This window comes from Carassius auratus, chromosome 18 (genome assembly GCF_003368295.1).
Source record: "Carassius auratus strain Wakin chromosome 18, ASM336829v1, whole genome shotgun sequence".
Lineage (NCBI taxonomy): Eukaryota > Metazoa > Chordata > Actinopteri > Cypriniformes > Cyprinidae > Carassius > Carassius auratus.
In genome coordinates this window covers 6,113,731-6,138,599 of record NC_039260.1, presented here as the reverse complement: position 1 = coordinate 6,138,599, position 24,869 = coordinate 6,113,731, and the positions used below count along the sequence as shown (strand labels likewise).

The 24,869-nt window shown below is 36.6% G+C and overlaps 1 protein-coding gene across 6 annotated transcripts in view; it reads left to right on the top strand.

The window, feature by feature from the left end:
* LOC113118228 (SLIT-ROBO Rho GTPase-activating protein 1-like) overlaps positions 1-24,869 on the top strand; it is a 94,246-nt gene that overhangs the window by 38,088 nt on the left and 31,289 nt on the right. For all 6 annotated transcript variants that reach the window (XR_003294296.1, XM_026287259.1, XM_026287261.1 and 3 more), the window contains exons 3-8: positions 1,057-1,219; positions 12,837-12,899; positions 16,408-16,590; positions 18,334-18,462; positions 20,770-20,991; positions 22,774-22,875. Coding sequence is in view for 5 of the 6 variants with exons in the window: in XM_026287259.1 (XP_026143044.1) it covers positions 1,057-1,219; positions 12,837-12,899; positions 16,408-16,590; positions 18,334-18,462; positions 20,770-20,991; positions 22,774-22,875 (862 nt within the window). In the remaining variant the exon portion in view is untranslated. The remainder of the gene's footprint in view (positions 1-1,056; positions 1,220-12,836; positions 12,900-16,407; positions 16,591-18,333; positions 18,463-20,769; positions 20,992-22,773; positions 22,876-24,869) is intronic.

The window sequence follows — 24,869 nt, the reverse complement described above, 5'->3', positions numbered from 1 at the left end:
AATATCGTGCATCCCTATTTCAGATTAAAAGTAATATCATGATTTTGCTCCAGTATTCATCTTGTTGTTATGTTGATAACTTTCTCATCAGAGCAGAAGATGAGTTTTTAGAAATTTCAACTCAAATCAATATTTTGTGGTCATATACTGTTTAAAAGTTTAGGGTTAATGAAAGAAGTCTCTTATGATCAACAAGGCTCCATTAATTTGTAAAGCTGTAAGATTTGTTTAGAAATAATATTATAATTTAAAATAACTGGTTTGCATTTTATTATATTTTAAAATGTTATTTATCCCAGTGATGGCAGAGCTGGATTTCAGCATCATTACTCCACTCTGCCACTCTGTCACATGGTCCATCAGAAATCATTCTAATATATTGCTTTGTTGCTCAAGAACCATGCCTTATCAATTTTGAAAATGGTTGTGCTGTTTAATATATGTAGTTTTTTTGTTTCAAGGTTATTAGATGAATAAAAAGTAAAACCTTATGTCTTCATTGCATTGTAAACCTTATGTCTTCATGATCAATCTTAAAAAAAATCCCCAAATGCAATTGTATTTATTTTTTAAGTAGCTAGTCTGCTATTATCACAAAATAAACTCACATCTGATTTTTTTGTCCTAATAGAAAACAATTTAAATTAAAAAAAAAATACTAGATACAGTGTTTGTCATATTGCAGGTGCGTTATGATCTGGAGAGACCCAGAGACTTACTGAATGGCCCATATGTCCCAGAAACACTGATGTTTCACCTTGATTTTTCATCTGAGTCTTGGTTCTGTTGCTGTGCAAGAACGCTACAGAGTATCCACAGATCATGCATGCTTAAATAGGCCATGTATCATCAAGGGAAGAGATGAGAGGGATGTTAATGTGTGTGATCCACGTGAATGGCTTTTAAAGCATCCTGATGGGTGCTGGGAAGATGGATCTGTCTGTGGTTTCATCCAGTCCAGGAGTTAAGTGCACAGATGGTCCTGACAGCTCGCAGACAGGAGCCCTTCATTAAGTTTGATCAGTGTCTCTTTCTGTGTTTCTCACTCACTTTCAGGAAAGACCAGAATCTCCTGTCTCCGGTCAACTGCTGGTACCTGTTGCTGAACCAGGTTCGACGGGAGAGCAAAGACCATGCGACACTGAGCGACATTTATCTGAACAACGTAATCATGCGCTTCATGCAGATTAGTGAGGACTCCACGCGCCTTCTGAAAAAGGTCAGAACTGTATTTGATTTGTATGAACTGTCAGAAGAGTCTCAAAATAGGTTTCGGAATAAATTCTTAACTCTTCAAACCATGGTGATATTTTTTTATTAAATTGCGTCTATTGTATTGTGTGTAGAATGTGCTTTTTTTTTAAGAATAATATTTGGGCAATTTTGCTTTTATTATAGTAGGACAGATCAGACGTGACAGGATGCGAGGTGGGTGAGTTAGAAGGGGTGGGATTGGGATTCGATCTTGGGACGCACTGCCCACAAGGCTATCGGTGCTAGACAGTTCACGTTTACATCATTAGATGTGCAGTTATTTTATTCTGTGAAATGAAAAAAAGCTCTGTTAAAAACTAAATTGCTTTATATATTCTTTTTTCAGTCTTGTATTGTTTTACAGCCATTCCTCTTTTCTTTTTTAGCTATTCTTCTATTCTGAAAGCTATTTTTATTCTATTGCATTTTTGTTACTTTCATGCAGTTCCTGTAATATTTCTGGATGGTGGACTCTAAAAACAACTTTACAGCAAATGTAAGCTGTTCTCAAAACAATTGTTCACCCAACAATGGAAATTCTGTCATCGTTTACTCAAACATTCATGTACTGTGGTACACAAGAAGATATTTTTTAAATGTTTTTTGTCCATAATGAATGTTATGTCCAGTTGGTCTTTCTTTTTATTTTTAAGTCATATATTTGGTACAACATGAAGTGATTTCCATTTTGGGGTGAACTATCCCTTTAAAGAAGTGAAACGGCGTCTTTATGACAGTCTAGTTTTCTGTTAGCCTTGATAGATCAGAATAAACGTAGATGGCAACTAATTGCCGAAATGTGTGTAATGCATACTTTGCTGTGATTCTCATTCCTGTGTAATTACTTTTAGGCTACTTTTGCGCTGCATCATAGGACAAACCATCTTGTGATCATTTAGGGATATATACTTCTTCAAATGCAACCTCTGTGTTGCCGTTGCTGTATAAAGAGGACTTGGGAGACTTTTAAAGTATACCTGTCTGTAATTAGGTCTGGCTTAAGCAAGATATGGGTTTTGTGTGGTTCAGGCCAGGGTTGTTTATGTGCCTGTATTTGCCAAATTTACGATGTGGGTCCGGCCATACGGGACCTCTGCTTCTGCGATGTGGTTCTGTTCTGAGAAGTTTCTAAAGCCCGAGCTCTAATCATGGCCTCCTGCCTGTTGTTTGATGTCTGCGGCCCCATGACCGAGACGACGTGGCGGTCCCTTCAGCGCAGGCCACAGAAGGGGGACAACTCCCATACAGATTATGTGCTGCCATGCATGCGAGTCATATGAGACTACCACAACAGCAAATTACAAGGCTGGAATGTAGGAGGTAAAAGTTTGGTCTCAAACAAGGGTTATTCAAAGGGCTTGACCAGCAGCTCTGAGATAGTTAAAGGGACTGTGAAAGGGAAAAAAAATAATTTTCTGTCATTATTTACTTACCATGTTGTTCATAATCAGCATGAGTTTCATTCTTCCATGGATCACAGAAGATAAAGATTTTGGCTTTTTTTAAAAAAAATTTATACAACAATATTTTAGAACTAAAGCTCAGAAAAGTTATAAAAGAGGTCTAAATCATCACACAATCTTTTTGATTCTAAAAGCCCCCCATTTTCCACAACAATGTTCAAAGACCCTATAATTAAGGATTGATTTTAACCTTTTTTTCTCAAGATTTGTCTTCAAAGCTTGGCTTAACTAGAAAAATGTGTATTCATTATAAAAACGTCTATGCCAAATGTCCAAGTTTTAGCATTTTATTAATTGGCATGACTTTCCTAGATCTAGAAATCTAAGAGATCTCATATGTTCAGTTTTTTTTTATTTTTTTATTGTAATTATTTCAGAAGTTTGTTGAAATTCTTGTTTGGGAACCATTGTTTCATATTCCAAGTCTTCCCAAGGCATCTCATAGCATTTTGTGAGAATTTAAGACTTTATTCACAGATAAGCATGACAGGCATTTGCTGATGTCCGGTTTGTGAACGAATCATTCCTTTGAGTGGGATCTTATCAAAGAATCATACGTTCCGGTTCAAAATCTGTTCCCAAATGATTGATTTACCAGATCAAACTTATCCAGTAAATGGATCTGTTCCATACACATTGCAATCAAATTCTTTCAGAAGACTCAAAATGTAGTCTAATGGTGCGTTCACACCAGATGCGAATGATGCGTTAAACGCGAGTGATTTACATGTTAAGTCAATGCAAAGACGCAAGTTAAGTTTTTCAGGCATTTTGACTTGCAAAAAATCTGAACTTTGGCGAAATTTCACGCCGCGTTAACCAACGGGGAGCTTGCTCTAGTAGTGCCGAAATTATGATGTAGCAAGCAGAGGGAAAATACAAAACAACAATGGAGGACAAAGTCATTGTCGCAGTATGTGGATACCCCGGAGCTGTATGATACTTCTTCATACTTTTACAGAAACAGGAAAAAAAAACACAGATATGAGTTTAAAACAAATACATTCTTGCCTGAAATACTTATAAAACTACATTTCATGACACAATAACAGTAATATTTTGAAAATTTTCCGAATAAATGGTGGTTGAAATAACAATGCTGCGTGAACTCAACTGGCAGAAGCCCCTCCCATGATGCAAATTTGAGTCTGTTGTGAAGTTATTTCAAACATGAATGAAGCGATTAAACTCAAAATGTTCAAGCGTCCAACTACGTGTGAAAATGCGCAATTATTTTGCTCAGTGGACGAAAGTTAGTTCCAAGGGTTTGAAACGAAAAGATAATGACAGATTCTTCATTTTTGGTTGAGCCATTCCTTTAAAAATGATGCCATATTGTTCTGATAGAGTGGTCTTTCATTGTCACGTACTAACACAAGGGGAAGATGCCCATTACAATAAGCAAGGTTAAATACTCTATTATGACAAAAGAACCAGATATTCTTTGTGCCCCTCACAGCTGTTTTCATTGGAATGAGTACCTTACACTCAAGGATGATAAATACATCTGCAGCGCAGTGGGGGAGATGTACAGGAAGAACTTTAAAGACCTCATGATTCATGACAGAAACTCTCGATAGAAGAATCTGTATCCCTTAAGTGACTAGTTATATAACAAAACCGCCTCTTGCTCTCTACTGTCTGTGTTGACATGAGAGTGGCAGAAGAGAGAGGGCAGTGGGTTGTTTCCCTTAAGGGCACTGGATGTTGTTGGTGGGGGGCAGTCATTCACCCAGGGTGTTGAAACTGCTCTTCCCTGTAATCAGTGCTCCCCGCTTCCTTTGATCACAACATCGTTTCAGTAATGAGCCACACATACAAGAGAGCAAAGCCCCTGCTGTCATCTTAGCCCCCTGAGGCACAGCTGCAACAGGGAGGCAGACCTCCAGAATGTCGCTTAAAAGACTTGTTAAAGCTGGTCACTATTATTGTTACTCAGATTTTGAACACCCAAAATTTGATTGTCTGATCTGTTGTAGAAAATTGCTAAATAAGTATTTTATTTTTCATACCGTTGTGATATCTAAATTTTGATGTACCATTTACATTTTTTTTTTTTTTACATAGTATTAATAGCATTTCGATATCATCCATTTATTTATTGTCAGCCATAACATATAGTAATTACTGGTATGAGCCAAAACTGTAATATTGGTGCATCATTACAATATGTGATCTTAGTATGTGTGCATATTGTAAAGTTTGCTGTTTATGATGTTTACATTAACATTTCCTTTAGAAATAGAGTGCACTACTGTTTAAAAGTTGGGGTCAGTAATTTTTTTTTTGAAGAAATATGTTTTTATTTTGCAAGGAAGCATTGAATTAATCCAAAGTGATAGTAAAGTCATTTATATGTAACAAAATGCTGTTCTTTTGAACTCATATTCATCAAAGAATCTTGGAAAAAATTTCACGATATCCACAAAAAAAATATTAAGCAGCATTGATAATAATAAGAAATGTTTCTTGAGCAGCAAATCAGCATATAAGAATGATTTCTGACGATCATGTGACACTGTAGACTAGAATAATGGCTGGACACTCTACTAGACAACCTTTCCATTTAAATGCAAAAAAAAAAAAGTTTATTAAAGGACCTTTGATGTATTTTATTCATATAACAGCTGTGCATCCGACCTCATATGGAGCTCAACACCACTGGAACACATGTACATTGAGGAATTCCATCATGGTTGAGCAGATTCTATCACATGTATTTCGTTTTCATTATTTATACAACATGCTTTTTTAAAAACTTTTAGGTTATTCATGGAATCCAAAGTAGTTTAGACTCCCAGAGGTTTTTCTCTCAGAGGAGATGTTTGTTCTTCTAAAAGTCATCATTTGTTTTCCTGTCAACACATACAGTAGTTGATGGAATTTCTCTTTATTAATTGCATAGCATGTATTTTGCCAGTATAATAGATTATGCACAATACTAAAAGTACATTTCTGAGAATAAATCCTACTGTAAGAGCCCTGATGATAATTTGCAGTGTAGTGAAGCGATCTACAACAGTCACGCATGTTAAATGGCATTTTATTTAGTACTTCTATGGCCATGCAATATGCTGCCAAAAAGTGTATGACAGCCCACTGTTTGACATGACTGGCTTCATCATGGCTCCTGCACATGGTGCTGTCAGCCCTCCCATGTTCGTGCCTTGAAGTTTGTACATTTTTTATAGCCAGATTAATTTTAATGGAAAGATGTTATCCTCTATACCCAGAGGCTGGATATGGTTATATATAGAGTCCTTAACCAAGTCAACTTGCAGACAGTAGTGTTACAGTGATACAACTTCTTATGTAAAGACCCAGCTTCTAAGTTGCAAAGTCTATAGCTATGATTCCACACACCTATTTTTATGCGCATTTTGTAATATTGCCTAGAAAAAAGAAAGGGCAAGATGTGCATCAATTCTTTAAATGTGCATAAAAAAACTTTTTCAACATAATTAATTCAGCTTCGGTAATTGAATTGCCATTCTTATTTCAAATCTAAAATCAAAACCCTACTTCCCACGTTGGCTGAACGATAAATTGCATGTGCGATAATATCATGATATGAAAAAAAAAACGTTATTTTTTAACCACAGAGGTTGCGATTAAACTTGGACACATAACATGCAAGAGTACAGAGGTGTGTTCAACTTGGAGATTGATCGTGTATGACATCAGAGTATGGCGAGAGAAAGCACAAGGAGACGTCTGCTCTCTTATAGGACTTTCGCAGGACTTTGATGACACACACTGATCAGTCAAGCAGCGGTGCTTTAAGTCAAACACATCCAAGCAGTCTTCAGAGGAAGCATTAAGTTGGCTCGCTGCAGTGTTGCCAAGTCCGCGATTTGGGGAACCCCTTAAAAAAAAAGTGTATTTACCCCCGGAATGCGATTTTTACTGTTTTTACCGTTTTCCTGTGGCTCAGTGGTAGAGCATTGCATTAGCAGCGCAAGAGGTCGTGGGTTCAATTCCCAGGGAACACACATACTGTATTAAAATAAATGTTTTGCCTGAATGGACTGTAAGTCGGTTTGGATAAAAGCATCAGCTAAATGCATAAATTTAAAATTTAAATGGTTTGTTGTAAAACCTAGCAACTGTGGCATGCTAAACATGGAAATGTTTGAAAACGTTTATATGAACATACTTCAAAATGGTACATTGAAATTACTCAAACAGAAACCGTGTTATGGTGCATTTCATATACGTATATACATACATACATTTCGTATACATATATACATACTTATATATATATATTCTTATTTATTTATTTATTTAAAGTCTGTCTAACGTTTACAGACAGTGGTTAAAAAGTGCAGTCCAGTACAGTGACTTTGAATTACCTTAAGTAGTGTGGTAAAGCAACAGATTTGTTTTTATATTTCTTCAATCTTTGATTTGTGTAATTTGTATATTAATGTTTATACCAGGCTTATTTTTCAGTGCTTTATGTTGTCATAATGCTTACAAGGTTGGAAATTCAACAATAAGTCAATATACTACTGTGATTCTAGTTGTTAAATAGAAATGTCATTCTTATCAATTCATGCATCACCTTATTTCATCTTAACATTGGCCTGGTCTAAAGAAAAGTACATTTATGTTTAATCTAATATTGTGTTGGTCATACTATACAATGATTATTGGGTGTCTTTCTTGAATAATACAGAACATAAAGAGCTTTAAAAAAAATGCAATTAGATTATTTTTTAAAATCATTCAACCCTACTTCCCACAGTCCTTTGCTCTATTGCCAACCTGCTTGATTGCTCCCAAAGTATCCTAAGCCACCCTGGCTCTTCTTGTAACCGTGGTTGTCAGTTTGACATCGGCTGGAAACAGTTATGTAAAAGGCAGAACTGGCTGGTGTTAGAGGAGCCTTAGAGGAAGCCTGATTAAAGGCAGAGCTTTGGCATGGCACGTGAATAATCTTTCCAGGTCTGTTTGGATCTGCATGCCCGGGTGCTGCCTGTACTGTACTGTACGATGAGTCACGGATGATGAACTTAACATTTAGTGCAGACTGTGTTGAAGCACACACATTTACACACACAGCTGTCGGCTCTTGTGTTTGCTCTTGAGAGGTTGAGTGTGGAACAGCAGTGTGGGTGTTTGAGGATCTTAGCTAAATTATTTTGACTCTTGACCTCCACACGACATGTGTGACCTGTTATGCTCGCATTCCAGATACAACTGAGTTCAATTGGATGGCTGAAAGAGCGAAAGTGTGAAAGCACTGATCTCACATAGCTTATGAAGATTGTGTCTAGGTTATATATTTTACCCTTAAATATTAATAATAATAATAATTATATTTAGTTTTTTTTTAATTCTCAATTTACAGTAATGTCAAGAAATCCAACCGTTTTACCCAATTTCTTTTTAGCAAATTGTAAGATTTTTGGGCAGATTGCATTATAAATGTTTAAATTGTAATATTTTAGATACTATATATATATATATATATATATATATATATATATATATATATATATATATATATATATATATATATATATATATATATATATATATATATATATATATATATATATATATATATATATATATATGTGATAATTTTTATTATTAAAAGTGAATATGTAATAATATTTATATTAAATGAACTAATATTTTATTATTAAGAAAACACACACATACACACATATATATAATTATATATATATATATATATATATTCAGCGCCGCCGCTCCCAACATGCGCATCACGCACTGTGCGTAGGGCACCAAGTGCTGAGGGGGCACCAAAAATAGCCTAATGATTTTTTATTTTTTTTTATGCCGGTATTATTTCATTAGCCTATAGAAATATTAGGCACATTTTAGCCATGTATATGTAACAAAAAAGGGGGAACAAGAAAGATATTTAATAATTGCTCTAGTCTAGTCCGGTCTAGTCTAGAAAGTACGGGAAATGTGCTGCATGTGCGTGCTGCTGCTAATCGTAATGCGCCTCGAACTTGCTGACGTTAATGTTAGCATCAGCAAACTATGTTATTATAACTTACAATGTAAAGACGTGTTTCCACGCGTCTGGAGATCTCGCGGCACGGTAGACGCGAATTCTCCTCATTTGCGCATCTAGTTACTAGAGATTCTGAGTTATGAAAAGGACCATTGCAAGCTGATAGCAACCGGCTTTTGTGGTGGAAAATTGGCAGTAACACCCCCACCTTGCACATCAGTGCGGTCAGAGCGCGTCTTCTCAACAGCTGGACATATAGTGAATAAAAAACGCTCTTCTCTGGACCCCGAAAATTTTGCCATGAAACTTCATGCCAATAAATAAGAAATATTGCTGACTTGAATGTTTCCAGCTCTCACTTTACATTCGTCCGTTTATTGACGTTGGAAAAGGAAACGTCTTTTTGTTTGACATGGAAAATCTATTTTACAATCGATTCAATGAATACTTATGTCTTAAAAATCGAAAATGATTTTTTCACAAAAGTGACAGCCCTAGTACTTATTGATGATTATTTAATTTAATTTATTCAAAGTGACATTGAATTTGCAAAAAAAAAAAAAGTCTGGATTATTTTTTATTTTTTTTATTTTGCTATTATGTTGACTGTTTACAAAGTCAGCAAAGCTGTGAAGTTTTTCTTTCTCTTTTTAGTGTTCTTCAGAATCAGAATCAGAATCAGAATGAGCTTTATTGCCAGGTATGTACACATACGAGGAATTTGTTTTCGTGACAGAAGCTCCGCAGTACAACAGAATGACAGCGACAGAACATAACACATAATAAAAGAATAAAAAATACAAATATGTAGACAGTGAATGACAATATACAAATGACAATTGTAGGCAAGTATATTACAAAATGAAGTTATGTATGTACATATATATTGTGTGCAAAATTTAAGTGTATACTAAGTATGTGTGTTAGATAAATAAAGTGTGTGTGTATATAAATATAAAGTGTAGTGTGTCCGCCGTTATTATAAGCTGTTCATAAGATGGATTGCCTGAGGGAAGAAACTGGTCCTGTGTCTGGTCGTTCTAGTGCTCAGTGCTCTGTAGCGTCGACCAGATGGCAACAGTTCAAAGAGGGAGTGTGCTGGATGTGAGGGGTCCAGAGTGATTTTGACAGCCCTTTTTCTCATTCTGGATAAGTACAGTTCTTGAATAGTTGGGAGGGTTGTACCGATGATTCGCTCAGCAGTCCTGACTACTCTCTGTAGTCTTCTGAGGTCAGATTTAGAAGCTGAGCTGAACCAGACAGTTACTGAAGTGCAGAGGATGGATTCAATGATGGTGGAGTAGAACTGTTTCAGCAGCTCCTGTGGCAGGTTAAACTTCCTCAGCTGGCGGAGAAAGTACAACCTCTGCTGGGCCTTTTTCACAATGGAGTCAATGTGAATGTCCCACTTCAGGTCCTGAGAGATAGTGGTGCCCAGGAACCTGAATGACTCCACTGCAGTCACAGTGCTGTTCATGATGGTGAGTGGGGGGAGTGCAGGGGGGTTTCTCCTGAAGTCCACAATCATCTCCACTGTTTTGAGGGTGTTAACCTCCAGGTTGTTGAGACTGCACCAGACAGCCAGCTCTTTTACCTCCTGTCTGTAAGCAGACTCGTCACCGTCCTGAATGAGGCCGATGAGTGTGGTGTCGTCTGCAAACTTCAGGAGCTTGACAGAGGGGTCCTTAGATGTGCAATCATTAGTGTACAGGGAGAAGAGCAGTGGGGAGAGAACGCAGCCCTGGGGAGCTCCAGTGCTGATTGTACGGGTGCTGGATGTGTATTTTCCCAGCCTCACTAGCTGCTGCCTGTCTGTCAGGAAGCTGTTGATCCACTGACAGATGGAGGTGGGCACGGAGAGCTGATTTAGTTTGGGCAGGAGGAGGTTTGGGATGATCGTGTTGAAGGCCGAGCTGAAGTCCACAAACAGGATCCTTACATAAGTCCCCGGTCTGTCTAGGTGTTGCAGAACATAATGCAGTCCAATGTTTACTGCATCGTCCACAGACCTGTTTGCTCTGTAGGCAAACTGAAGAGGATCCAGCAAGGGCCCAGTGATGTCCTTCAGGTGGCCCAGCACCAGTTTTTCAAATGACTTCATGACTACAGACGTTAGAGCCACAGGCCTGTAGTCATTTAGTCCTGTAATTTTGGGTTTCTTAGGGATGGGGATGATGGTGGAACGTTTGAGGCATGAAGGGACTTCGCACAGCTCCAGCGATCTGTTGAAGATCTGTGTGAAGATGGGGGCCAGCTGGTCAGCACAGGATTTCAGACAGGCTGGTGTAACACAATCTGGGCCTGGTGCTTTTTTCCTTTTCTGCTTCCGGAAGACCTGGCGCACCGCATCCTCGCTGATCTGAATTGCAGGTGTGGGGGAGATGGGGGATGCAGGAGGTGAGAATGGTGAGAGTGCTTGATTGGAGAGGTGTTCAGGATGGGTTGCAGGAGCTGTTAATGGTGTGAACGGTAGTTTGGAGAGGCATTCAGGGCTGGTTGCAGGAGTTGTGAAGGGTGTGAATGGTTGTGTGGGGAGGCGTTCAGGGCAGGTGATGGGTGTTCTTTCAAACCTGCAGTAAAACTCGTTCAGATCGTCTGCCAGTCGTTGATTCTCTACGGTGCTGGGGGGTGGTGTCTTGTAATTGGTGATCTTCTTTAGACTTTTCCACACTGATGCGGAGTCGTTGGAAGTGAACTGAGTCCTTATTTTTTCAGAATAATTCCTCTTTGCCACTTTGATCTCCTTTTCCAAGTTTTATATTGTGTTGTGTTCTTAAGTTTTATATTGTGTTGCTGCTATTGTGTGTTATTGGTATTGAGTTATGTTTGGTAATAAAAATTTAAACTGGCAAAAACAAATGTTTTTTTTTTCTTTCTCGGGGTCGGGGTGGGGGGCATCATAATGGAATTGTGCTTAGGGCACCAAAATGGCTAGCAGCGGCACTGTATATATACATGTGTGTGTGTGTGTGTAATATTAAAATTTCAATTATATTTTATTTAAATATTTTATTTAAATATTAATCCTATTTGCTATTATTATTATTTGTCATTTTTCATGAAAATATTGTTGCATGAATCCAGTCAGTTAAAAAACAAAACAATTTGCAACTGGTGCAAAAGTTCATTGGAATGGAAATTTCATTTTAAATATGACAGTATATTTGGGTTGCATCTCTTTTGATTGGTTGGTTAATGATGATAAATTCATGTTCAGTGCAAAAATAAGGCCATAAGAAAATGCTTAAAGCCAGAGCCACATTCTGATGATGAATGGATGCATACTGAACATTTATATTATGGAAAGACTTACTATCTCTCTGAAGTATTAAATGGAGTCTAAAAGACTAAATGGACCGAGTGCATTAAACCCATGCGGCCAGATTTTCATTGAATTGTTAAGATAGATGTATGTAATGTATTTTGGTTTATGAAGGTAATAGCACCAGGCTACGGTTACTGTAGAAGAAAAAAAATAGGAATATATATATATATATATACATATATAGTAAATCATCTATATGAGATTTCATTAATTATTTATAAATGTCTACATCTTGTACTTAATTTATCAGATTGGTGACTAGATAATTTGAATGAATAAATTAAGAAATAAATTATGCATTAAAAACAATAGTTAAAAAAAAAAACACATTAACTAAAATAATGACAGCATCTCCAGTTCCATTCAAATTCATGGATTGAGAGGATAATTTAGTCTGAAGGACATCGTGGCCTCTGAAGATTGACTGCAGGTCTTGCTCTAGCTGTATCAGAAGGATTCGCTCATAGCACCCTTGAGCACTGGGATGTTGGAAATGCTCGTGGAATCAGATTAGTAGAGATATAAATGGGTTAGTGAGAATCTTGAGTGGCCTGCGAGACAGAAAGATCAGGTAATCCACACAAGCTGGAAAAGTTGAAGCAAACAGTTGAACTGTAATCCTTGAGTGTGAAGAATGTGCACCCACATACAAATCCCTGATAAAACTAACATTTTAATTGCATGCAGACACATACAATCTTATTTTGTCAAACACTTCACGTCAGTGATTTTAATGTGATTTGATAACTGATGCCTCCTCTTTTTTTTCTCTCTCTCTCTCTCTCTCTCTCTTCAGAGTAAAGAAATCACCTTTCAGATGCAAGAGGATTTGATGAAAGTCCTCAATGAGCTCTACACAGTAAGTGCCGTAATGATAACTCTCCTCTCACTGACAGCTATATGTTGTGAGCTCTGATAGCCGATCTCTTGAGAGAACAGAAACATTTAGTATTTCATGCCTATACTTCTACCTCTAGGAGTGGACTATGGTAAAAGACTCATAAAACAGCTTGTAATTCACGCATTCGCTCCTCGTCTCTGACCTTGGTAGATTACGGTCTTTGCACCAATAATCAATAGTTTATTCTCAAACTTTATTTGCAGCTGTCATGCCCACCGAAGTCGCTTGGAAGTTGCATGTGTCCTTTGCTTCCCTTGTGGTCTTAATAAGATGCTAATGTATTCCCAGGTCTAAAAAAACGCCTGCAGACTGAGAACTTTGTGTGTCTTCTCTGTGATTATTTGTTTGCAGAGTTCAGTGTCGCATAAAATGTGATTTTCCGTAAAATCTGTTTAGTTTTGTTGCGTTGTACTTTATTAGCATGTCTGAACTAAATTATTTGGAAAAAGTGTAAATTAAGTGAGGGATTATGTATCTTCAGTGGTTATGTTCCAAGTTTTTTTTCTTAACTAGCCATGAGTGACCGTCAAGAACAACAAGCAAGACATTTTGACAGAATTTGTTTATTTTTCTAACTTATCATGTTGCTAGTTCCTCCCATGGTAAAATGCTATTTGACCAAAGTCATACTCTTCATAACAGTTTTTAAAACATCAGAGATTTTCCAATTAATTGATTTGGACACTTTCAATTTCTATTATACATAGCAAAGTTGGTGAATTAACAGCCGGCATTTATTTTATTTAAAAATAGAGTAAAAATAGTAATATTTTGAAATATTATTACCATTTTAAATGCCTGTTTTCTATTAGAATATTTTGTTAAACTTAATTTATTCCTGCGATGGCAAAGTTGAATTTTTAGCATCAGTACTCCAGTCTTCAGTGTCACGTGATCCTTCCTTTAAACTTGTCATCATTCCGTACACCTCAGCATCCTTTTGATCATTGTAAAAGTATATATCATCCCTTTTGACCTGAATTACCCTTCGGGAGGGAAACACTCTTGTGGACTGTTGCATCAGAAACCCTCCATGCAACCACAGCCAGTAAAATAACAGGTCTGGTGTGACTCTAAAATTGGTCCTTCTAAAACCAGCAGAAATGTAAACAGAGTTCCAGACCAGTAAGTGGAGAGCGGGGCCCATAGTTTGGTCTGCCATCCTAGCCCTGTGTCTAATTATACAGCTGTGGACAGCAGTGCACTGTGTTTCTCCGACTGTACATATTTATGAACAATATTTAGTTTGGTCCACATTTTATAGTCTTTTGAGGCCCTTTACTGTACCATGAATTATAATGCTGCATGACTGCCGCTCTGATTAAGGCCTGGACTGACCCAGTGTTCGGGGTCTAATCGTGAATGGGTCCTTGTAATCAGCTTGGTGCTCAGTCACCTTTGATTGAGGAGAAGGCAAGCTGATGAGCAGAGCTTAGTGCTTTAGCATAAGCGTCAGGCTTCGCAAGAAGCTTACAGTGCACAAGGCACAAAAACATTACAATCATGCTTACAAAATTGTTAATGGTTTCATTTCTTCCACCTAATTAAGCATCAACATGGGCTTCTAACAGACAGCCAGGAAAAAAATGAGAGGACAGCACAGCAGCTGTAGTTGTTCCTTTCTGTCTCGTTAGCACTGCCTGCTAATGCTCATATTTAAGTTTAGAGACGAACGCAAACACCTTATACTTAAAGGAAAAGACCACCTAAAATATGTACTCACCCTCACGTGAGTCCTAATATTTTGGACTACATTTCTTTTGAGGAACTTAAAAGTTATTTTGAAGAATGCTGGTAACCAAACAGTTTCGGTTGCATTGACTTCCATTGTATGGACAAAGAGTACAATAGAAGTCAATAGGAAATGAAACCGTTTAGTTACCAATATTCTTTAAAATATTTTATCTTGTGTTCCACAGATAAAAATAAAAAAAAGTGCATACATGTTTGTAACAACATGAGGGAGAGTAAATTATGACATAATTTAGATTTTTGGTAAAGACTATTCCTGAGCTTGAAAGTTTGGAGAGGATCTTGTTCGCCAACCATTTTTGCAAGGAATATATATATATATATATTTTTTAATGGTTGTACTAATAATTTTTGCCTGACAGGCTATAAAACTACCAGTTAAAAATCTATTAAATTTATATTAAATGATGGATCCAAGCCATATCCACTGTTATTTTAGTATCATCTATATCGGCTACTATTATAGTATTCATTTATATTGTAGTATTTTTAGTTTAGTTTTAGTGTGTTTTAATAGTTTTATGTGCTTTTGTCATTTTTATTTGATACATTTTTATTTTTTATAATTTTATATATATATTTTTGCCTTATATTTCTTTATATTCTTTATATTAAAATGACTAGAATGATGTCAAATGATGTCAAAATGACTTTTTTTTTTTTTTACTTAAGTTTTAAGTATAATATTTTATTTCAGGCTTTAAATCACTGAAAACTGTTTTAGTCACATCAGTTGTAGGTAAAAACGGAATATCACAGGGCCTAACCACCCAGAATACAACACAAAAATGCCATAGTAATTCACAAAAAAAAAAAAAAAACACTAAAGAGCTGTGCGCTTTCAAAACTTTTAATTTCTCAGGAAACTGACGTTTTATATATTTCTAGGTTAAGAGAGTCTGAATCAGCTGAATGCACCGTTCAATCATGGCTTGCCAGTGTTACATCAGTTACAGCGTGACAAAGCTTTTAGCGTCGATCAAGCGCTCGCTCTTTGTGACGAGCTGACATCGTAGCCATAATTAGTTTGTTATTACAGGCTCAGATGTTCATCCTAATGCTCATCATAAAATCCATTTGGATATGACTAATAGCCACCTAACCAACACAATGACTCAAGCCGTCTGAAGCTGCTTTTACCATTATGTCGCACTTGTTATGTTCACTTCTCAATAATTGGATTTCTTCACAGGGGTTTAGCAGCCCATAATGTGTGTTTCAACTGAAAATGACTTTGTGTTTGATGAAAGAAGCTGAGTAAGGTACAACATATTAGATGAAACTGTACTGATTCTGTTTTAAAATGACTGCAGTTACCAGCATACTTCAGATACATAGTTTTACCAGTGTAATCTTTTCAGTCTCTCTTATAGTACCAGTAAAATAACTTTTTCTTGGTAAAAAAAAAAGCACTATGATGGCTCATTAAGAAGCTAGTATTTTGTTTCATTTGGTTACTCTTTGAACGTGCTGATTTGATGCAAATGAAGGTATGTGAAAGAGAAAATGTTGCATTTATGTTTTGTCTTAAAACATTTCAGTTGGTGCTATTTGTCTTTACATAACAAAAGAAAGTTTCTCTGAAGGAGAACAGAATTGATTTGTGTCAGTTGGGAGGATGACAGTGATTTGGCTCAGATGAGCAGCTGCTGCACCTCTATAGAGCTCAGCTGGCTGTTGTTGAACTTTAACCTCTGACCTCTGGGTCCCGTAGGTGATGAAAACCTACCATATGTATCACACGGAGAGCATCAGTGCCGAGAGCAAACTGAAGGAGGCTGAGAAGCAGGAGGAAAAGCAGATCGGACGTGGTGGAGATCCTGTCTTTCACATTCGACTGGAGGATAGACACCAGAGACGGAGCTCTGTGAAGAAGATTGAGAAGATGAAAGAGAAGGTAAATAAGAAATGATGTTTAGTGGTTTATAAATACCAGAGCATGATGAATCATCCAAAGAAACTATCAGTTCAAGTCCGAATCGATCTCAGGTTCTCAAAGCCTAATGGAGCCATACCTCATAAGATGGAGTGTCTGTGTCATATTGTACTGAAAAAAGAAAATAAATCAAAAAAGAAAGAAATATGAATTAAAAACAACTCAAATAAATTAAAGAAATAAATTGTAAAGAAAAAGAAGCAGTTGAGCACATTTAAACAAGCCTCCATATTTTATGTGTATGTATATATGTGTTTGTGTGTATATGTATATATATATATATATGTATATATATATATATATATGTATATATATATATATATATATATATATATATATATATATATATATATATATATATATATATATGTATATGTATATATATATATATATATGTATATATATATATATATATGTATATATATATATATATGTATATATATATATATATACATACACACACACACACACACACACACACACACACACACACACACACACACACACACACACACACACACACACACGTTTGTTTTTGTGAAACAAATCCCATAGGTGTAATGGTTTTTATAATGTAGAAACTGTATATTCTATCGCCATTCACCAACCCTACCCCTAAACCTAACCCTCACAGGAAACTTTGTGCATTTTTACTTTCTCAAAAAAAATTATTCTGTATGATTTATAAGCGTTTTGAAAAATGGGGACATGGGTTATGTCCTCATAAGTCACCCTCTCCTTGTAATACCTGTGTCATACCCATGTCATTATACAAAGTTATGTCCTGATATGTCACAAAAACATGCCCACACACACACACACACACACACACACATTATTATTCTTTTTTTTTTTTTTGTAAACAAGTTCACAGTAAATAATAATGGGATCCTAAAAAAAAGGTCTATATTAATTCAGGTAATGTCTTATTTATTTTTATTTTGTGGGAAATATGACCCATATTCTGTTGTAATGGGTTTTCTCATACCGTACCTAAATCACAACAGAACATGTAATGCTAAGAATAAACAAAACAGAAAACAAAAAATTTCAAACAATTAAAAAGTTAATATCGTTATTGTTGTTATTATTATTGTAATGATGATGAATTAACTTCCTTCTGCACCTAAGTATTATACGCCAGACATGTTTTAAAAGAAGACATGCCTGACCCCGCTTTCACAGGAATGGCAACGTTTTATGCTCTTAGTGTATCTGTTTTGTGTTAAAACCCGTGACAAATGATTTAACAGCTGTGGGATTGTTTTTTCCATGGATGCTTCCTGGAACGAAACATTGTGGGATGGTTAAAATATGGAAGTTCGAGTGAGTCACTGTCTGCTGGTCAGCCGGTTAAATTAGTCGACTAAGTGAGTCTGAATGTTAGGAATAATCTTACTAATACAGGAAATGAGCAATACTTGATTTTTTTTAGCCTAATAGATGTACCAGATAAGTCTATATATGTCTGTATAGTGATTTTTACAGTTTTGAATGCGTATATGTCTTCTTTGGTTTATTTTTGGATGCATTTGTTCCTTGTCACTTCACAAGAAATCTTGAAGGAACAGATTGCATGCAGAGATAAAAGCTTGCTTGCTTTTTTTTTATGTTTCAACCCGTTTTCTCAAATTCTGTTTTGCTTCTGTGCTCTCTCTCTCTCTCTCTCTCTCTCTCTCTCTCTCTCTCTCTCTCTCTCATCAGAGGCAGGCCAAGTACTCGGAGAACAAGCTGAAGTCGATCAAAGCTCGGAACGAATACCTGCTGACGCTCGAAGCCTCTAATGCTTCAATCTTCAAGTATTACATTCACGACTTGTCTGATTTAATAGATGTAAGTACCGGGGAATGAAAAGGAGGTTCAGGGATTCTTCCACAGACGAAGAAACTTTGTGTGACAAGTAGGACAGTTATAAATAGAGTTTCAAACTGACCTCAGGTCTGCTGGGACAGTTAAATATGACAAAGACTGCTGCCGTTTTCATCGGTGCATCTTTGTCTACACCTACTTTGATCCGAGGAAATGCATAGACTCCTCAGCGAGAGCTCTGTCAACGTAGCATTCAAATTTAAGCTCTTGAGACTTTAAATTCAGGTGTGTCTGACAGGAATGAGATGTTTTAAGAAATACACTGTGGTTAAATTGCATTCATTTCCATATCTCCAAATAACCACACAAACCTGTTTTTAAAGACGTTTTCTGAAGGCCTGATTGTCAAATGCATTCGTTTGAGAGAGAATGAGGAGCTTAACACAACGTCTGTGGAGAATGAGGTGGTTAAAAATTATCCTCGGCATAGAGGATAAGCCAAGAAAATAATGGCGGGTTTAAATGAGGGTGAAGAAACAGGAGGCCTTTTTTTTTTTTTTTTTTTACAAAAGTTTGAGACCAAATCAAAAAGCTTTTATTTTGCAATTTGAACGAATCATTTGCAGTCATTTTAAGATTTCTTTTTCATCTTGTTTTAATGAAAGCAGCACTCCATAAGTTCTAGCATTATTTGAGATTATATAAATAATGTTAGTTCACCTTTATATAGTTGAGAATATTACATTATTTGTTATTTTGTATGAAGTGGCTGTTGTCCTACTTTTATATTAAGGAACTGTATGTCCTCCAGCTTCTGAATACGGCAAAACCTTTTTTAGCATGAATGGCGAGGAAGTGCACCCAGCACTAAAACCCAGTTTTCTGTGAATCAGGCTGTCTGAGAGACTCTTTTAGGTCAACTACTGTGTGCTACAATGTACGTTTTTCACATTTTGCCTTGCCGAGCACTCCTTCACTTTTATACAGCCTGAATCATTGTTAAATCCTCTCAGCATCATTTATTTATAAACTGAATATCCAGCAATATGAATTTCATCTATGAAACAAAAAACTCTCTGCAGGGGGATGGCAGTGTTTTGTTGATATTATATACATGCAGCCAGTTTTTAAAGACGTTTTTGCCCTTGCAAACTTCTAAAAATCTAGTGGGTACCTCTGCATTGGGCTCCTCATTATTCATATTTTTTTTTTTTTTTATTTTATTTTTTTCAAGCACCCAAAACCCCAAAGCATGTGCAAAAAAAAAAAGCTGTGTCATCATTTGGCTCTCAAGTGAGTATATAATTTGACATTCAATTTAAGCTCTGGCACAAGAAACTCACAATTTTAATGAGAAGAAGGGCATCCAAATGCTTAAAACAATAAACGCTTAATCTTCAGTCTCACAGACGGTGCAAGCCATCATGATAATTCAATAAAATGGACTTTGGAAGTTTTCAGACGCTTTGGGAGTGGAGATCTGGCAGATCTTCCAGTGACACGCACAGTCAGAACTTAAATAACCTCCCCAAGGACAGCGCAGTTCTCACCCATATTTTATTATCCAGGACATCTTTTTGCATTTCAGTTCCCCATGATACTACTATCAGAGTCTAAATCTAATTATGGAAATTCCTGCCAGTCCACACTTGAACAACTAGGCTACCAGGCTGCTTTGCACAAGTCCTCAGAGTTCAAGGCCTTATAAAGAAAGCACACAGACCACCAGATCACAGTCAATATGTGTTAGGTCATGTAAGAACAGTCAGACACAGCGACACAAATATTCCCAAAGCCACAGTTGATGATAGACCATTATGTCATGCTTTGACTTTGGTGTTAATGTGTTTGGAATCTCTGATATTGGCTGTGAGTAAGACTGTGAGTAAGTGGCCATGTGTTTACAGATCTTGGCTGGTAACCAATAGGTTGTAGGTTTGAGTCTTTTTAAGAACTGTCACTTCTCATGAACTGTCTGTTCATTGTGTACTGTCACTTTAAATTTGACCACACTTTATTTAAAATGTGTCAGTTAACTGACTTCTTATGAAATTTCACAATTAAAAAAATTATTTTATATAGATTTTCAGTACTGTAAAGGACAAATTGGTATGCAGCTTGCCAGAAAAATGCCACATATTTACCAAATTTACGAGTTGATAGTGTACTGAATTCTTTGCTCTTCTTTTTGTTGCACTAGTGATTAAAAACGTCTTCACTTTTTTGGGAAGTAAAACACACCATTATTTGAATCCATCATTTACAGTATTACATAGAGAAATTCTTTGCCCATTATTTAAATTTTTCCTCTTTTTTTTTTTTTCGATGTAGTGTTGTGATCTGGGATATCATGCCTCTCTGAACCGGGCTCTGCGGACTTACCTCTCGGCCGAATATAACCTGGAGACATCTCGTCACGAGGGCCTGGACATCATTGAGAACGCGGTGGACAGTCTGGACCCCCGTAGTGACCGCCAGCGCTTCATGGAAATGTACCCTACTGCTTTCTGCCCGCCTGTTAAATTTGAGTTCCAGCCACATATGGGTGATGAGGTCAGATTTAAACAAAGCCTTACCCACACACATGAACATATGTACACACACACAATAGCAACCAGACTGTCATCCATTCTTTGGATAAGTTACATCTTAATACCATGCAAACTGAGAGGAGGTTTAATTTCTTAAGAGTATTCTATGCTGTAGTTTTCTTTAACTGCTTGAACCACCTTTGATTATAAACGTGATATTGCATAGCTTGTCAGTGAACAACGGCTCTGTGTAGTAAATGCTGCTCCATCTGAACGCATGTGATGGAGATTTACTACTAATCACAGAACCGGCTTTACTTTATGGCTTTACCTGCCCTAAAGGAAAGCTGTAAATATACTGCTTAGAATGACCCAACATCCTTCACCTTAAAAATAACTTGTAAGCAGACATTACGTTTCATTTTAACATGCATTTCCCAAGGTACATCTACCAGCCCATCCATTAACCTCACGTTAATCTTGTCTAAAGCTGTGTTGAAGCATATGAGATCATACAGGATGCAGAGTGGAGAAAAGCGTTTTAATGAAATTCTGAATTATATGTGGTCAGGATTGCTTCATATCCTTCTTTTATTGTGTCTCAGCTGGCAGCATAGTGTTAGTGCAGAGCGTTGAGAGCAAATCATATTGCATTTCTTACCCTCAAGCAGGTTTTAGAGACTGTTTATTGGATTTATCCCCCTTAATTGGCAATTTTGTCACTGATATAATGTCTGCGCGTGGTTTAAAACCTGTTGTTTTGTGGTCATGCCTGTACTCTCTTGGTCAATGAAAGCAACTTGGGTTTTGCTTTATAAGAGTCGATTATAATGATTGTGCCAGGTGTTGGTTATTTGTTTGAAAATGTGATTCCTCCTCTAGGGAGCTCTGTTCTGTTAGAGCAGGTTCTCTAAAGGCCCGTTCATAACAAGAATTATAACTATAACTATAACAATAGCAATAAAGATGAAGTTTTAAAAATCATTCACATTTAAAGGAATAGCAGCGTCCGCACCAGCAGTAATGATGACTGCACAGAGGAACAATATCATTGGAATCACTTTCAAAGTGTTTTTCCCAGCTGATTAACAATGAAAACATTGTCAGCCAATCAGAATCAGAATGAGAGCTGGGCGATAAGGCCAAAAACATTAGCACAATATTTGTTTAGCAATTACGGAGAAGAAAATGCTACCATTGTGTTTGTTAGACCTTGAGAATGAACAGAAACAAAACTTGTTCGTTCACATTTAAACTCTACAGAGGAAGATAGATTATTTCTTCCCAAACTTTTTATTCTGATTGAATAATATGTATCATCAAAAAAGGTGTATGATATAAAATCACATCCAAAAATATAAAGCATTTTAGTATACAGTAGTAACATTTTTCTGTCATAATTTCTTCAAGTTAGACTGAACTTTTATTTTGCCGGTTTGTCGTGAAGGTCTTCGATTGTGTATTTCTGTGTGTATTTGACAGTAGATTTTCTTAGATGAAAAAGTGAAATGTTGAAGGGACTCTCAGAGAATTTCTGGAGATAAAGTTAATGTGAACTCTCCTCATATATTGAGACGGTAGACGCATCAAGTGTTTTTGAATTTGTGTAGTGGATAAAACGGCTGAAATGAAATTCATTCACACGGAGACATGCACATCTCGATATGATATTATTTATCGCCCAGCCCTATAGGGGAAGGTAGTGAATGATATCTTGTGTCACTAAAGCCCCAGTGTAGGTGTTTATGGGATAAAGGCGGCTGTCATGTTTCTTTTTTATAATTGAAAATCCGTTTGTTTTCAGGTGTGTCAGATCACGGCCCAGCCTCCAGTGCAAGCAGAACTCCTCCTGAGGTTCCAGCAGCTTCAATCCCGTCTGGCCACTCTAAAGATCGAGAACGAAGAGGTAAGGTGACCCGAGCACCACCAGAAATGGTCAGGAGCAATGGAAGGTACATTTAACCCTCTGAGGTCTAAGGGCGTTTTGGGGGCCTGGAGAAGTTTTGACATGCGCTGACTTTTGTGCTTTTTTCAGTTGCTTATAGACATATAAATGGCAGAAAACACTGTATTCAGTTCAAACTGGGCTACAATAATATGTAAATAGCATGTATGTACATGATTGTGTTTTTGAGAAAACAACGTTGTTCAAAATGATCACCTGTACCATCACTTTTGTTCCCTTGAGCACAAAAGGCTTTCCCAGAAATTCACTTTGGATTATAAAGCATCTGCTAAATAAGAACCGAATCAGATGATCACCAGTGCTGAAGTGATTGTGTTCCTTTCAGCTGACGTTGAACTGCATAATTGAATTAAAAAATCTTGTTAATAAGTTAGCCAAGTTCAGGAACGTGCATTCCGTATCTTCCTGTTGCATTAGAGCGAGACAGCTTCGCAATGTGTTTGCTTAATTGAGTTGGCAGGAGCTGATCGTAAAAGAGGCTTTGGGAGGACTTACAAGAAATACTTTTTTTCCTCCCTGCAGAGTTTTTTCTGTCCTCCAGATAACCCGAGTGACGCACAGAGAAGCTTCTCTCAGATACACCGTCTCCCTTTTCTTCCGGCAGACTGTGTCTGTCTTTTTCACATTTTATTATCTTTGCCTTCTTCAAGGCTGCAACATTTGAATCAGGCCTCAAGTCGAAAGCTGCTTCCGGAGAAAAAACACTTGATCAGGAAGATGGAGTATTTTTTGGCTCTATCTTGTCCATCTTAGATAAACTAGAATTACATCTGCCCTCTTCTTCTTTTATCTTCTTCCTGTTATTTCTCTGCCGTGACTCTCTTTCTCAGTTTTGACAGACAAAATCACAGTTACTCCTGCACAGATTTAACATTAGGAACGGTCAGTCCTGTGACTTTAGTTGCTTTAGGCAGTGGTTTTGTTGTGGAGGTACAGTCCTTGGTAGAATTTTCCAACAAAGAGCTGATAAATCATCTGCTGTAAAGAACGATCACTCAGCCTCCTGTCAGTGTTGTTGTGGAAGTTAAATGGTTGTGGAAAAATGGCAAGCTAACTGAAACGTTGCGGGTTGTAGTATAAATATCATTCTCTGTAAAAAGTAAAAGAGGCTCGATGATGCGAAGAGCTTGAATGTAGTTGAACTAAATGTTCAACTACAAATAGAGAATTTTATTAAACATTTTTTGCATTATAGTAAAAGGAATATGAGTTTTTTTTTTGTTTACAGTGTTCTATATTTATTTGTTTTATGTTCACATACTTTGTAAATAATATGAAAAATATTCACATTTTATAAGCCTACTTTAGGCATTGCTTTATGTAAAAAAATACTTTTTTTTTTTTTTTTTTTTTTTTTTTTTTAAGTGCATATATTTGGTTGTTGTCATTGACCAAAATTTGGAAGAATTGCAGAATATTGAAAATATGTTAAAAATCGTACATGGAAAAAAGAAATCGATTTTTTTTATGTATTTATAAAAAAATATTTTTATAACAAAACAACAAACAGAACAACAAAGCTTTTGCTAAACCTTTTGGAGGAACGGCCATTTTAATTGACCAAACAACACCGTTATCAGTCCTAATTATCATCTGATTATATATATACTATATTGTTCTATCACTAGTACTTTACATGTGCTAAATGACAGGTGTTTATGTTGACTGGACCAATGACAAGGCTGAAAGGAAGTGGAAGGATTTCAGTTCAGGGCACTTCCTGGTTTCTCCAGATGGCTTAAAGCATTTTTTGACATCAGACCCCAGGTCTGTAATGAACATGACAGGATACTGTACATTGTGTTGAGTCTTAGTCCAGCTGTTTCCTAGAACATTCACAGCATTAGATGACAAAAGAAATGACTCGATGAATACATTATTATAGTGTAACCGCCGTAAACCACTCAGCTTCGCCTCATTCTCAAACACACCTT